Source organism: Scophthalmus maximus, chromosome 8, assembly GCF_022379125.1.
Source record: "Scophthalmus maximus strain ysfricsl-2021 chromosome 8, ASM2237912v1, whole genome shotgun sequence".
In the NCBI taxonomy this organism is placed as follows: domain Eukaryota; kingdom Metazoa; phylum Chordata; class Actinopteri; order Pleuronectiformes; family Scophthalmidae; genus Scophthalmus; species Scophthalmus maximus.
The window spans coordinates 23,010,666-23,027,481 of NC_061522.1; the positions used below are offsets into that span (position 1 = coordinate 23,010,666).

Below are 16,816 nucleotides of genomic sequence, written 5' to 3' on the forward strand. Positions count from 1 at the left end.
ATTTCTGACTTAGGAACCTTCTTTTGATGCTTCAGAAGCCAATAACTGTTGCTACAGTATCACATCACTGGCCAGAGTGAACACTGATAGTGGCTATTACTGTGAATAACATACAACAATTAAAAAAGTGTGTGCTTGTGTTTGTAACTTGAAAAAGCAATATGTTCAAGGTAGACTGGAAAAAATAGATGAAAAGGCACAGGAGACAAAACAAGAGGTGACAAGAAGAGGAAAGCAGAGAAGAGGGTGGGCCTTTGAATCTCCCCAAGGACACTCTATCCACCCCATAACTGCTACACGCACGCACACACACACACACACACACACACGCACACACACACACGCACGCACGCACACACGCACACACACACGCACGCACGCACGCACGCACGCACACACACACACACACACACACACAGGCCAATGCAGACGGATGGGGCCTTCCGTCAAAAGGCCGTGACACAATATGTTTTTTTTGTGGTCCTCTAATCAGCCTTTAACATGAAAGAGAAATATTGGATTCATCATCAGCCAGACCAAAGACAAAAAGCCCATTCTTCTATTTTTGTAGACACTAAGGAAAAATAGGAAAGGGAAAAAGAAAGGACCATGAGATAGAGGGAAGTATTTATATGTCTTTGTATCATATGTATCTGTAGCTACCGAGCATATGGACCATTTTGAAGAGCAATCAACAGCACAGAATGTCTTCAGCACATGGTTCGTTCAAAAGTGTATACTTCTATACATAAATGATACTTTCATTATATAAAGTGTTAAAAGTTTAAACAAGTACATTCCTACTTGCGTTGCAGTATAGTAACGGTTAATTTTTTTCATTTGTTTGTCCCCAAAATACTTAACTAGTAAAAGAGGTAAATTTAATATAAGTGTATTCAAAGTAAATTTTTGCAAAGCATATTGATGAGATAATTTAACTTAATTTGTTACTTAGCACATTTGTTAAAAGTGCACTATATTTTAAATATTTATTTAATTATATAAATGTCTGTATGTATTAATGCAAATCTTCACTTCAGAAATACACATCTTTCAATCAACCAATCAGAATTTGCACTTTTCATGCAAAAAAATGCAACACAAAAAAGACACCCCCTCCCTCCGATAGACACAGACACACACACACACACACACACACACACACACACAGACAGACATTTACTCATGATCAAACATACGATGCAAGACTTAAAAGATGTATAAATAAAACATTAAGTAAAAACATGAATGAGGAATCCCAGGAAAACGCTGAGATAAAAGCATTAAATTCACAGAAAAGTTTATTCTATGTATAGTTATATTATTAAAAGGAGAATTTAATTATTTAATTAACTTCTGTGGTACATTTTTCCTTTTTTCCCGCCAAGCAGTTTCCCTCCTTGGATGAGGTGAATCATGGGGTTGCCAGATTTGCGGTTTTCTTAGCAAATCTACTATGCAAATGTTGGTTTGAAAAACAGAAAGAAAAATGGTGAAAGAGGTTTTTTTTATTAAATTATTTACCCGAGGAAAAAAGGTAGTCGATCTTTGGAAGTAGGATTCTGAAATACAGAGGAGAGGCAGGACCTGGCAACCATGTGATGTTACCTTGGTACCCTCGGTGAGATGTCCCGAAAGCACAATGCGATGTCACGAAAGCACAAGTTTGCACTTCATGTTTTTCTTAATAAATCAGTTAGTGTGGATACTACAGACATTGGAAAAGAAGAATACAGACTCCCCTGGAATAACAGGTAAAGTGCCGCCGGGACCTAGACGATGATGACGGCTGGATCGAAGGGTAATAGGTTGTGGCAGCAAAGATTCTTCTTTTGGGCAGTAAGTGATTATTACATATTTTGGTTATATTGTATACTCTGCAAACAGAGCTGCTCCTGACCACGTTAACCATGATATTTTACACCAGGTTGGTATCTTGTGAGTTTGTAGGCCAAAGTAAACATGTATCCAACCTTAACCCCCTTCTCTGCTGACCTGTATGTTCAGTATGTTACAAACTTACAACATTCATAGTTCCTCCACAATAGAGCTAAATACACTACATCTCTGTTGTGCTATCACCTTCTCACAGCGTCGTCGATCCTAGAAAGTAGTGTATTTAGTGACTTGTTGGGGAAGTGACTCTGGGTTGACATTGGAATCCATTGTAACTGCTGTGAATCCAAGCACAATATATTTTAAGTAATATCACTGGGATGTCCAAGGCACATATTTGTTTGTGACATCTTGTCAACTATACCTGTTGAGCTACGAAATCAACAAGGTGGTACAAAAGTGACATTAGCAAATAATACGCTACATACAAAAGTTTTAAATGAGAGTGCATAACCTACAAAGGGAAAAAAAATGCTCCTGTGGAGCATTATTGTAAGGATAATTATGAAACGGCTACTTTATTGACCAGTAGTCAAATGACAAAGTGACAAAATTCATTACACTTACATGTCACCAGGACTGATTTATACAGAGGGCACTACACTATTCCTCAGTAAAGTTTATCTGATTTATTTTTGAATGCAGCATCTGTGGATGACTCTGTAATTTGTAAAAAAAAAAAAAAAAAAAAAGGCTGTATTTGCTATTGTGTAATTATATAGTTAAACATTTATGTTCATAAAAAATCATAGAATTTGACTCGGAATTGATGGACACTGTCAAAGACATTTTGGAAATTTAGTGGAACTGTTTCATTTGTTTTTTTTCTTATTAAAGGTCCCATATTGTACACCTTTCTGGTGTTTTATTTGAAGTGTGCTGCGCGCAGCTCTTCGTCAAGGACATGTCTCTGTCTCTTTATGTTGACCCTTCCATACGTTGGCGACCTGTCCGGGGTGAACTCCGCCTCTCGCTCAGTGTCAGCTGACAACCTAACCCACACACAACCCTTTGAGGACGAAGCGGTATAGATAAGGGATGGATTGTGCATACATCGAATCCTATATACAATGCTGTAAAGAAAAAATACAAAGACTTAATTTGATCTGTTGGAAAAATAGCTGACAAGGTTTCAGTCAAAATTGATGAGTTTAATAGAAAATGAAGTAATACCAGAGGCAAGTCAGAAGTGAAGAGTGACCACTTTCTCATTTGTCTCAGTGGTTGACATATCTGTTGAGCCGTTCCGTGGTAAATCATTTTCACTTGTTCATAACATAAAAATCTCTGATAATTACCACAAGTGGTCATTGCAAAAAAACGATATGAATCCATGAGAAGAAACGGACGCCGATACCTTGACATTTCCAGCTTCTCCCAACCCGGCGTTTATCACGTCTTGGCCATTTATCATGTTGAAAGAGAAGCTTTTCAGCTTACCAGCTAGCTTCGAACTAGCAGCACAAATAACAGCTTCCTTGTGAAAGAAAGTAGCAGACTTGAGTTCTTAAAAGCATACACTATACATAACAAGAACCACATTAATACTGCAATTAATATTGTTAATATTATCATCACTATCATCATTAAACACTAAAATGCAGCCAGGCGCAAGGCTTCAGGCTGACAAGTTCATCTGAAAGAAAAAACTAAAAGTGACATGCAAACGTTCCCTTCATCCCCCCCGCCGTCCTCCTCGTCTCCGTTGCCGTCGTCGGCGCGGTATACTTGTTAAAACAAAGGGGTCTGTTCACAGTTTGTATCCACCTCACAGCGGTGAGCGCTCCCTTTTGGCTCAGGTTTCAGTATCAGCAGCTGCCGTTGGCTGAGCATGGAGAGCCCTCAAATGTTCTCAGTCGGTTTGGCACATCCACCAGTTGGCTTTTCGAACTCGTATGACAACACTGTGTGCGTGTGTGTGCGCGTGCAAATAAGTGTGTATCAGATACAGTGTATGTCAGGGTGCACTGATGTACTCAATAGGTGATTATGGATGTGTATATATGACTTTGTTGCTGTATTAGTGTTTGCCCACATACAGGGATAGGCAAAATAAACATATAGTTAAAGGGGTACTCTACTAATTCAGGAATTTTCTGTATATATATATGTTTATATGTATATTTAAAATGGGCAAACTTCCAAAGAATGTTAAAGGTATCTGATCTGAACACAAGGTTCCAATGTCTTTTCTACTTTCTCTCCGCAGATTATTTTCACACGGTCGTCTGCTCGAAAAGCGCAGCTCCTTCTCCCCAAGACAGTCAATTAGTATAATAAGCATTTAATATACAACAGTAAACAAATAACCGCGAGTGCAGGTTGACTATACAGTCATTTGGCAACAGCAGGATGACGTTGTATTTCCTGTCGGCATTTCAGTGCATTTCTCACATGTACAAGTATTAACAGCAGTATATATATATGTATATATATATATATTAAAAAAAAAAAGATATGAGAAATGTGATTGAAAGACTGAATCCAAAGTTAAGTCATACGATAAGCAGGTAATGGTTTTAATATTAACCAAACGGAGACATCATGCTGTTTACTTCACTGCTCTCCACTCTCATATTCTTCATATTCTGGATCAGAGTGAGGATCGAGCATGATGGAGTTGAGAGGCTGCCGTTTCCAATTAATTAAACTGTTTCTTATCTTTTACAGTTTGTTCTCAGAACCTCCTCCCCAGTAAGAGGACGAGGCAACATAAATGTTGACAATTCACACATCCACTTTTTTTGCCCATCCCTGCGTAAGATGCATCCGTTCTTGTACCGAATGTGTGTATGTGTGTGTGTGTGTTTGTGCCAGTCCATGCATTTCTCGGGTCTGCTAAAGGACTACTAATTAGGGATTTTCAGGCAGAATTAAAGAAAACAATTAGGAATAATAACATTATTATTATTATTATTATTATTTGCTATCACAATTACTATTATTTTATGGATGTGATTTTCAGGACATCAGTTTTAGTTCATAGCACTTAAGACTCATTTTAGCCCAGATTCTGCATTATTCCCATGATTCCTGATCACATCCCTGATTAATGCTGTTATTGCGTTAATGTCAGCATCGCTTTTGTCTTAATTCTTCTATACAAGATGAGCCCCCATGGCAAAGAAGCAAACAAACCCCAAAAATCTACTAAACAATGATGCACGTTTGATTAGAAAACTGTCCCCTGTGCTTGTTTTTCATGAAACTGTACACGACCAGCCATCACCCGCTGATGGTCAAGTGATTCATTCCATAGGTGGGCAGGTCTTTGCTGACGCCTGACAGCCAAGTGGTGGTAGGACAACAACTGTCCAGTCTTTCTAGGCTATATGTTAAAGAGCAAGGTCCGGAGTCCTCAGTGAGAAATGGTTGGCTATAGATAACTCCAGATTGAAAATCATGGCGGATCAGCTTTGGTGAGTGGTTACTTGTCACCAAAGGCGATGACAAGAATTTCCATTTTCTTTCAGTGGGGAAGGAAATATGTGTCTTGACTGGCTGTAAGGCACTGACTCGGGTGTGGTCAGGAGAGATCAGTCATGCTGAGGCTCATGGGTAATCCTGGACGGAGGTAAGCCACTGGGACACGGCCATTCTCACTGGTCGATCCTGTGATGGATAGACGAGCTTTGGAGCGCATTGCATCTGTGAATTTCATCTGCACGAGGAAAAAAAGATGTTAACCCTTCTTTGATCATCACACAAACACTACTCAGTTAAACTGAAAATAGATGCTCTGGACATAGATTTGAAAGCTGCGGAATTTGTCCTGGACTATTTCCTTAATGAGGAACCTGCGTGAGAAGGAATGGTATGTGTTCATTAGTCAGCTTTACAGGTGTTGGTAGGCGGCATTGCTCTCCCTACTTCCATTGTTTATGCTAAGCTATAGGCTAACCACTTCACACAACATATATAAGCATAAATATGACTTATATCCATCCGAACCTCTAAAGCTCATTTCCTAAAATGTTAAACTGTTCCCTAAACAGATTGTCTCCGTCATGTAATAACAAATGAGCTGTGGCGTAAAACTGTTATGTACAATAGACATGTACGTCACTTTGATGACCCTTGGCTCGGTGAATGAAGGTTGATTACTTTGAGAAGCTTTCAGCTAAGCACTGTCCCTCCTAGACGTCTCTGTATTTTAATTCATGACAGCATGGCTCACAGCATACATCCGCTTGTCAAAGTGTTCAATATTTCATTACTGGATTGTTGCCACCAGAATTGCCAACCGACTAATTTATTCTGATTCACTGTTGCCATGACCTGTGTGACACAGTGTGGTATCAAAATGTTTGCAAATACCTTTACCTTACATATACCTTTACTCCATTTGCTATAACAATTAAACCCCATTCAGACCGACACAATGACGTGGCTTCTATCTAAAGGGTCAATGCACAATACGCTGGGAGGACGCTGCCCCGCTTTGGTCAAATGCTGCTGGTGCCAGGAAAATAATAATACAATATATTCAGTGATACAGATGTTTAAACATCATTTTACCAAGATGTGAAAAGGAGAGATAGAGAGAGTATGAGATAGAGAAAGAAAGAGAGGAGAGAGAAATAAAAAGCACAAAAGTCAAGTTAAGTTTTGATGCCAGCTCTGAACTAACATTTCATCTTCTGAACCATGTTATTTGGTTGACATGCTCCAAATGGGGTAAAAATTTGTTGCGCAAACAAGAACAAAGCCTGTTCTGTTCCCTGTTGGTTGAAAGAAAAGTGTTATGTGAGGAATGTAGCCTATCAATGAACAGAATTGCCTCATAGAAATATGGTCATAGTGTACATAGGTTCCTGCAACGGTAGTATTGATGTTCAATTTTTCAAGAATTCAATTCAGTGGATTAGACAAAACATAAACATTCCTGTCTAGTTATTTCATCCACTAACAGTCAAAAATGTCTAAATTGATATCGCAATAAAAATTCTATAAAAAAAACTATATACAAGTAAAATAAATAAAAAAATTAAATAAATACATATTGTTAGACAATATGAATACACATGATGGAGTGTCTCACCTACATGACACAGTTCTTTTGCAGCTTTTTGCTGTGTTGTGAAGATTCTTTTTATTCTTCAATTAGAAAAAATACAGATACAGTACTGTAGGCCTGTGTGTATGTGTGTGTGTGTGTGCGTGCACAAAGTAGGGAGAGATATAGAGGAAGTGAGAGACAAATTGACAGACACAAATTAAAATAAGTGTTTCAAAATCTACAACAGAATGTACTGAAGCTACTGAGTTCAGCAAGACAAGACAGACTGCATTATGCATTGTCACGGATGAACAGAGAATGTCTGTGTTGGTTTGAACTGTGGCTTGGAGGACAGATATTTCTCACATTAGCTCCTTGTTAAGAACCTATTTCGGTGGAGATTGGTGCTATTGAGGCATCTGTGGAGCTTTTGTTGCACTTATATAATATTCATTTAAAAACCAAATGTTATTCCCCAACCATTCTCTGCGGAACAGAGGGTGCAATACACAAAACTCTGGATATCACATCTCCGTGTGGTCCTTACTAAAGACATATGGGCATACACTCATTCAGTGTTTTATTAGGGAATTCTTGCACGCCAAATTATTCATGCAATTATCCAATCAGCCGACCCTTTGGCAGCAGTGCAATGTAAACCATCCTGTACATAAAGGTCGGGAGCATCAGCTGTTACTCTGTGCTTTGACTGTGACATGATTGTTAGTGCCAGCTATAGGCTGGTTTTGGGGGATGTCACATTTCTATATGTACATGCAAAATCCAATTATTATTTCAGAATTGGAATTTGAGGAGGCTTATGTAACCTGCATATTCTTTTTGCACATGAAAAATTCATAATTTTGTATGTAAATGGTGAACAAACTGTATTTATAGAGCACTCTTCTAATCTTATCGACCACCTATAAAGCACTTTACAGTCCAAGTCTCATTAACCCATTCACACACTCATTCATACAGTGCTTCTATGCACAGCACTTATGGTAATACACTGCCGGCACAGCCATCAGGGGCAATTTAGGGTTAAGTGTCTTGTCTAAGGAAACAGTGAATGTAGCTTCAACATTAGCTACACTAGACACAAGTCATCGACCTTCTGGTCTGTGGACAACCCTCTCTACTGACCCGGGGATGTGCTGATGTACATATTCATTGCATTTGGAACATATCTCAATTGAGTTTTTATGTCTTTTTGCAACTCATGGCCTCTTGCCTGATCACGGTCGACACGGTGCATTGTCAACAAAACAACTTAACAGCAGTTTGCAATGCTGGGTAGAAAAGCCCATACTTGTGGATGGGAGGAGAAACATACCTACTTTTTAAACATTATGAAAAGTTTCAATATCAACAGGCTGTCAATTAAGTTGAAATTGGGTCAACAGAGTTAGAAAAGGGCTTAGCCAAAGGATGTATGTGATGGAATGATGGCTGGATGTAAATTAGGTTAATTGAATATTCAGTCAGCCATGCAAACAGTTTAGCAGGAATCTTTTTTTAAATTTAATTAGTTTAATATTTTGTGCATGTAAACGTAGAGACTGACTTTAACGAACCAACACTCGCACAGCACACAACAACCAGAAGGAAGTGAGCAAACAGCGACCTCTAACCCCAAGACTGTAACTAACCAATTGCAAAGGCTGTCCCTAAACACGATGACCATGTGGATGGGCATCACTCCAGTTAACAAGTGCTGTGTTCTGAGAACAAAAAGCATTGTTCGTTACCTTCACGCACCACGTAGATATTCACAACAAATGACAACACTTTGTGTGGTTAACACTTTTAACACACTTAAACGAGGACATACATCCTGAGGCAAATGTGCATATGGGCGTACAGAAATAGGGAACTGTGCTTAGGGGATATGTGATATATCCTGATTTCGTTGAGCAAGGCTGTCAGTGCAGTCACTAGGAGCGCCCACACTCCACCAGACAACACACCTAGTGAGTTTGCAGCAAGGGGCCAGAGCGGGGGGCCTGAACAGAGCATCTCTGCTGTCTGCAGAAACCCCCTAGTAATAGGAAGGCTTCAGAGAAACCAATAATGGCTCCATAGCCAGCTGAATGACCAAAAGACACTCTTTGAGTTCCATCTAAATCAAAATAGTGTCCATAACCAGTTCCTCAGCTAGGCTACAGTACAGGGAGAAAAGGACAATTCCCCTTATCCTCCTCCGTTCAGCCAAATTTGTCCTTTTGACGCTAATCTCCAGGTGGACAGCCTTTGTGCTGGTTCTGCAAGTGCAAATAAAAACCACACTCACAGGAAGGAAGATTGAAAACATTGTCTCTGCCTGTTCAGATTTAGGAATCATTCAGGATAGAACTGTGAATCAGAGATTTAGCAATTAAGCTTGCATTTGGAAGAACTGTGCCTGGGAATTTGCACTGCACGGGTAGCCAACTCACCAAATGAGGCTGTGGTTGACACAGCACGACTGGAGCATTTCAGCTGATTCTGAGCCAGGGTTTTTTATTAGCAATTTGAGCACTGAGCTGACCATTCTCACTGTTTCAGGTGTTCTTAGCAAGGAGAAGAGCGACTAGGTAAGCACAGGCAATATGCGATTAAGGTGCTAAAAGAAAGCTAAATGGACGCTTTTCTAGTCTTATTGACCACTCAAAGCGCTTTACAGCACGAGGCACATTCACCCAGTCACACAGCGCTGCTATTTACCGTTCTTTATCTGTCACATTCATACACTGGCAGAAGAGCCGTCAGAGGCAATTTTGGGTGGAGTGTCTTGCCCAAGGACACATCGGCATGCAGACTGCTGGGGGCGAACCGCTGATCTTCGGGTTGGTGGACGACCGACTCTAACTCCCGAACCATAGCCGCCCAATAGAATTATCTTCAATCAGGCCATACAAGGGTGTGATATCCCATACTGCATGTGTTGCATTGCGTTAGTCAACAGTATTTACCACTGTATGGCAGTGGTATTTAATTTACATTCGTTCAACCAAGACGCACAGCTTTGGACAATGCTACCACTCCAAACCACTCCATCTTCAGAATGAAATTATGGCGCTGCCCTAAAGAAAAGCTGGCGTTAAGACTGATGGGTGTGACTGGCCAATGAGTCAGTACATAAAGGAGGATGATTGGCTAGGAAGGTAAGAAAGGAACAGGAGAAACAGGGAGAGCACTGAGGATCAGGGATGGATAAAAGTAAAGATAGAAAAGTGAGGAGAAGAAGACGAGAAGAGGGGAGGAGAGGGATAAAGGAAGGAGAGCAGGACAAGGGAGGGAGGTAGGGGGGTGGTAAAGAGGAGAGAAGGGGTGAAGAAGAAGGTGAGATAAAAGGGATAGAGGAAGTGAGAGGAAGTGAGCAAGCTGTTGGGTCATGAGTGAACAGGGGAAAGGAGTATCACAGCCATATACAGTTTTGACCAGATACCTTCTATTCACAGTTAATCCACACCGTCTTCTTGTTCTTTATCAAGACCAATTGCTGCGTTCACATCATGCACAGTAAATCATATCACTCAGTAATACCAGTCAACGTCAATGGCAAACTTTGTCTCATTATTTTGTGTCAATTAAATAGAGATTCAATGGATATTAATTACTTATCAACATATTCATGTAAATCTGTAAATGTGTATGTTTTTACTAATTTCAGAGCAGGTTATATCAATGATTAGTATTACATGTAATACTACCATTAATTTAAAAAAAGCCTATGACTAGGCTGACGTGTGTCTGTCATTTTATGCTATAGTTGTGAATGTTCCATCCACAGAAACAACGACTTTGACTTTGTCTCTTTTTTCAGTGGTTGATAAGTTACTGATGATGAAACTTAACACCCCCTGAATATGGTTCACATTAACACACAACCAGGAGAGAGAAGCATTTGAGACTTTGGTTTCACTGATACCAAATTAGTGATCGCTATTGAGCATGTGCATATTTGATCAGTGAAAATCCAATTTCACACTGAAGCTGCTGTGCACCACCACAATATGAATCCAGCTGTCTATAAATTACTGTTTGATGGTATGGATTAAAAGTTCACTGTCTAAACATGATGTATGACTGTGAGGCGAGGGAAGTTGTAGCCATCAATCATCACTCTCCTACCCGTGTTAGATCTTGACGCTCTCAATGCCGTAAACGTTGTAGCCCTCTTTATAGGTAGCGTAGTTTGGCTGGTGGCTGGGGGACAGCAGGTTGAAGTTGGGGGCATGTTGAGGAGAAGACAGAGTGTGTGTGTAGTTTCCTGTGTGCTGGGGGGACGACAATGTGTTGGCTGCCACCTTTATAACACAAATAAAGTCATCGTTACTACTATATGGATTGTGCTTATGTAACAATGATGACTCTCAAGCAGTTTTGAATGTTACTGATTCAAGTGACAACAACAGTTTGAGGACCAATGGCCCCAATAGTGCTGCAAAACTCCAAAAGAAATATTGTGGTAAGAGAGAGAGAGAGAGAGAGAGAGAGAGAGAGAGAGAGAGAAAGAGTGTTTTGAGGTCTGACTAGACAAAATGTGGTAAAAACCAAAACATTACAGTAAATAGCGTGTGCTTGTGTACACCCAGATGTCATGTTGTAAATAATAAAATACTCTTTGATCACAATACACAGAGAGAAAAAAAGCCAATTTCCTCTGCAACAATGAATTTGTAGAGGAAATGTTAGGAAATAAAATGTAATTCTTGCTTGTTAGATTTCCCATCCAAGGAGACCCCCCTTGTACCCCATGGTCAGCACCTCTCTGCCACCTGATTGGCAGACGGTATTGGTGTTTCAATTGGATGCAGATAAAATTAATGATGACCAAAAAAACAACAAAACCTGTTGTAGTAATTCAGTTATTAATTCATTATCTGTCTGCCTTTGCCAGGTATCACCCTGCCACTGCCAGCAGCCTTACAGAGAGCCCAGCCTTTCCTGCCTTCCAGCCCACTCCTCTGTGCCCACCCACTTACCTGTTCCCCATTCGTCAATTACTTCTTAGTATATATACTCACTTAGCACTTCATTAAGAATGGCTGTACACATACTTATTGATGAGATGATGCGATTAGCCAATCATGTGGCAGTTGTGAAATGCCTAACATCCTGCAGGTCAGGAGCTTCAGTTAAAGGTACAGTCAGTGATTGTAATCCAATACAGTTTCTGTCAAATTCTGCTAATATCTCTTCACAGTCCGCCAGATGACCGTTCAGTGTGTGTTCTGAAATTAAATTTGGTTTTCATAGGCAGCATTGAAACCAATTATGTGATCAAATGGGAGGAGTACTGTGAAAATTATCATTATCAATTTTGTAATAGCTTGCCACCAATAATTTTTTGTACATGCATTGTTTTTGTGAACAATGTAAAAGTCATTATCCTCCAGTAGGCAAAGCTACACTATTGTGTAATAATATTAAATCATTATTTTGACAGGAAAATTGCAGTGATTTAGATTACCACTCTTTACAAATGAGGTGAGCAGATGATCCCAGATGCAGGTAAAACACATTGAACATTGAGGTGGATTGACCACAACAGTAGAAGCAGGACTGTGGTTCCACTACTGTCAGCCAAAAACAGGAATTTGAAGCTCCAGGACGCACAGGCTCACCAACCCTGGACAGGGGAAGACTGAAAAAATCCACCCAAGTCTAACCATCAGAATTTGGCATCAGTAGCATGAACCCATGACATCCAACCTGCCTTGTGTGAACACTCCAAGCTGGTGGCGTTGGTGTAATTGTCTTGGTAATTAATTCCTATCAATCAGGGTTTGAATGTCAGAAGGTCTATCTGAGTATCGTTGCTGACCACGTGCACCATTTATGGTCTAATGGCTACTTCGAGCATAACACAATAACACAAAGCAAACATAATTTAAATTGGTTTCATCAACATGAAAATTAGCTTAGCAGGGGAACAAAAGGGCTCCCTGACTGTCACCCTGGTAACTGACCATTCAATGATCACATCGAAGAATCAAACTGGCTAGAACTTGCATCGATTGGTAGCTGAAGACAAACTCCAAACATGTATACATGGCTGTATTAAGATAACATCTATCAAAGGACCATCATGAGGATGCTTGTTGATACTCAAGACTGTTTTAATGAGGGCCGTTAGATGTCTGTCAAGATTCTCATTCATCCAGGCCATAGTCATCCACAAGGGTGTTGAATCAGGAGCAACTGGACTTGGTGTGGGTCGTTAGAGTCTTTGGACGGTTAGGAGCAAAGGAACCAAGGAAGGAAATAGTGGATGCAGGCATCATAGAAAGAGAGTGGGGATCGGTCTCCTGCCAGCAGTTCTAAAGGAACACCTAGGTAGATTGCAAAGGACCCGTCCCAAGAAGAAGGAGATAACAACGACAGCCTTAAGGATCCCTTGAGATCTGTCAAAGGTCCACAGAAATAAGGTGGATCTCTCAAAATGCCAAAAAGGGAGGCCGTAGGGACCACTTGATATGAACAAACGAAGATGACCACAGACATTGTAGAGAGGGTCATACCTCCAGACATACCAACCATTCATCAACCAGAGCATCAGTTCGATGACGTCCCTCAAAGACGGACAGTGTACGAAAGGCAAGGGCAGCTTCAGCTACAGGACCAAGTGAGACATCTACACATTCTCTGACCAGACCCAGGAGATCCCCAGCTCAAACCCCCAAATGCAAACAGCTACCGCCTCCATCACCACAACCCTGCTAGTTCCTACAGAGGCTCCACCTGGCCCCATTTAAAGATGTTAAGATCTGTCCTTTTTGCATCGTCTTTCCGTTTAAATTTTAAGACCAATTACCCACCACCCCAAAATATGGTCTGTCACTGTTTATTTTTCATTTGATGGAAGATTAGTTCTGAATATACCTCAAACAGCAAAAGCATTACTGGATAAATGAAAAAAACCCAATACAAACGTATGGTTGAAAATAAATGCAGGATCAGAAGGAAGACACACTACCAGGATGTGATCAATCATTGAACCATAAAGACTCTATACAAAGTGCACAAGAATATAAATAGTTATTGAAAAAGGTCTTGTTGACTTGTCTGCATATCAATTTCCCTGGAAAAATGGCATAAACATGTAACATCCAGTCAGCTGGTACGAATTTCACACAAAGGGACATACTATAATATACAGTACATCCCATTAACCACGCAATTTTCTGGTTTTCTGACTCGAAGATATTTCCTAATGTGTTTTAAAATCCCTCTGTTTTGATACAAAATACATTTACATCCAAAATAAAAAAGATGTTAAACTAAAACTGGTACCTTCATTTTTTTGGCCTCAGCACGGCTCTTGTAGCAGAACTCGACCAGTGCCACCATCATGGCCAGACCCAGACCTCCAACCAGGATGTAGAAGACCCCCGCTACATTACTTAGAGACAGAGCGCTGGTCTTCTCCTAGTACACACACACACACACACACACACACACACACACCCCAGAGAAAGGTCGGGTTAGTGGGGGGGGGGGGGGGGGGGGGCTATGTTGACAGCTCTTTTAAATGACTGACACACTACCAGTGACTAACCTGTCATCTGCAGTTAACTCACCATAAAAGCTGTACGTTAAGACAACTAGACTAAATCTGACCTGCCCACATTTAAACACATTTTAAACAGTTTATCTTGATCACCCTCTGTTTGTGACTGAAGCTTTGCATTTACTGTATATCGTGTGTGTTTTGAAGATTGTGATGATTAGTAGTAGGAAATTTTGCCTGCAGAAAAATATAAATAATTTGGAAAGTGGTCGACTTTTTGACCCCACTGTATATTTCATACATAAACATAATAACACACATATATACACACATGTACACACACAAATTATAAATATATCAAAAGTGTCACCCTCCCGTATACACATATATTTACATGCACACACATTTAACTTCTTTTTAGTGACATTCCTTGAGACTCCATTTCAAAGTGGAGTCAACAGGACATCAACAGGACTCAGTTTAATCCATAACTAACCAGTAATATTTAACTGCATAGCTCAACCCAGGTGTGTTGGCTACAGGCTCCAAAGTGTGCTTTGTTGCACCTGCAAACACACCCAGCAATGTCACAGACCAGATTTTCAGTTGCAGCTAAGTTCATATTTAAAATGCTCCATGAAAAAGCTATTTGGGAAAAAACCAAAACTTCCTGCTATGCTTCTAATGTTCTGATACAATACCACGATCACATCCAGTTGGTCAATAGTATCCTCATTTGTACGATTAATGGCATGTTTTCCCCTCTGCTTGTTGAGAGGCTTTTCACGCTGCTTTTTCTGCAGACCATATACTTTGTGACATAGTTCCTTTGAAGCACACTGAGCTCTTTAACCAACACAGTTCTGTTTGCATTTCATATGTCTTAACAAAATGTTGGCAAGAACATTTTTGTTTTCTTGTCCCAATATATTAAATATAAGTGTTGCAACTTTCTGTTCGGCTTCATTTGTGGAAAAGTCTCAATCACAAAACTGTCATAAAGGAGTTGAAAAACATTTAGCTCAGTCCTGACGTCAGGAATCAGCAAAAGAAAAAAGTTGAATATATGTAATTGTATTAGAATCCAAAACAATTTGGAAAAAATACCAGTACATATGTTAATGTAATCATCATCGTCAGAGCAGCACTCTACTTTTACAGAGCAACAGAAACAGAGAGGGAATAATTTAGGCTCCATTAAGTTGTACAAAAAGCAAAAGTGGTCCATGAATGACATGAGAGCCAGATATATAAGACAAAAAATATCCCAGCCTACATTAGGTGATGATTCATTGTCAGTGGGGATGATACTGGACAGAGATCTGCATAAAAACCTTGTTTAAGCTGCTGTGACAAAATATGGCAATGAAATTGCAAACATTTAAAAAATAAGTAAAATGGCAAGAAAGCTATTTATTTACGAGGACCTTTCTCTGACAGTATAGTGCTTCACAATCAAAGTGATCAAATAAAAAAAATTTAAAATTAAAAACATTTAGGGTTAAAGCGACTTGAAAGCATGATCCCCCGAGTTTTGTAGTGTTCGAGGACCTAGTCAAATTCTCAAGGCAGACTAGTTTTTTCCCCGCTGTGAGGAAAGGCTGGTCTGTTTGGTCATGACTCAACAAAGAAGAATCACAAAGTTTCACAAAATTGGTCTGTCTGTTACTTTACAGAAATCCCCCTGAAATCTAATTTGGTCTAAACAGTGTTTCAGAAGGACAGACAGATGGATGGACAGACAGACTCCAACTTGTGTTAAAACAGACACAACAAAATACACAGTGGATTCAGTAGGTGAAGCTCTATCGTTTTCAGGAAACCACGTCTTAATGTAACATCAATTATATTCAATTAAATTCTATTTGTATATCGCCTAATCAAAACATACAATATCTCAAGGCACTTTACATAGTAAGGCTGAGACCTTACAATGCAAAATTAAGTACTTTACACTGGAGAAGATAGTAGATCTTGACCTTATGATTTAAAGTGTACTTTATATAGTAAATAACTTTTTTGGCATTATTTTCATTGTACTGTGTATTGAAACTCCATGCTGAATAATCTGGACTAACCATGCTCTACATTTTCTTTTCAGTTTTATACTTAAATACATATACAACTACTGCATTTATAGAATCAAGCTTACTGTGCATCTTACATATGTGAACAGACAGAGTGTTTGACTGATCCACAGACACATATGACTAACCTTATTGGTGGAGTCCTTGAAGCCACACTCTCCTTTATCGTACCACCACTTGTTTTTCATCTTGTCTAGGGTCCCTTGCTCATTCAGTTTCAATACGGCAAGGTTTACTGGCACTCTTCAATGGGAATAACATAAATAACATCATTATCAATGTTATCTTATGTTATTAGTGGGGCAGCGGTTCTCACACTCTGCTCTAGCAACCAAG

At 39.7% G+C, this 16,816-nt stretch overlaps 1 protein-coding gene across 4 annotated transcripts in view; it reads right to left on the reverse strand.

Annotated features, from left to right (window-relative positions):
* Nucleotides 1-3,026: 3,026 nt before the first annotated feature.
* The window catches only part of LOC118312962 (glutamate receptor 2-like), a 57,120-nt gene continuing 43,330 nt past the window's right edge, over nucleotides 3,027-16,816 (reverse strand). Inside the window, exons 17-20 of one of the 4 annotated variants that reach the window (XM_035638069.2) lie at nucleotides 16,609-16,723; nucleotides 14,177-14,311; nucleotides 11,012-11,187; nucleotides 5,421-5,557 (exon numbers count right to left, since the gene is read on the reverse strand). In XM_035638069.2, the coding sequence (XP_035493962.1) occupies nucleotides 11,017-11,187; nucleotides 14,177-14,311; nucleotides 16,609-16,723 (421 nt within the window). In that variant the 3' untranslated portion in view covers nucleotides 5,421-5,557; nucleotides 11,012-11,016. Of the gene's footprint in view, nucleotides 5,558-11,011; nucleotides 11,188-14,176; nucleotides 14,312-16,608; nucleotides 16,724-16,816 lie in introns of all 4 variants that reach the window. The other 3 variants (XM_035638071.2, XM_035638068.2, XM_035638070.2) reach the window with 3 other exon arrangements.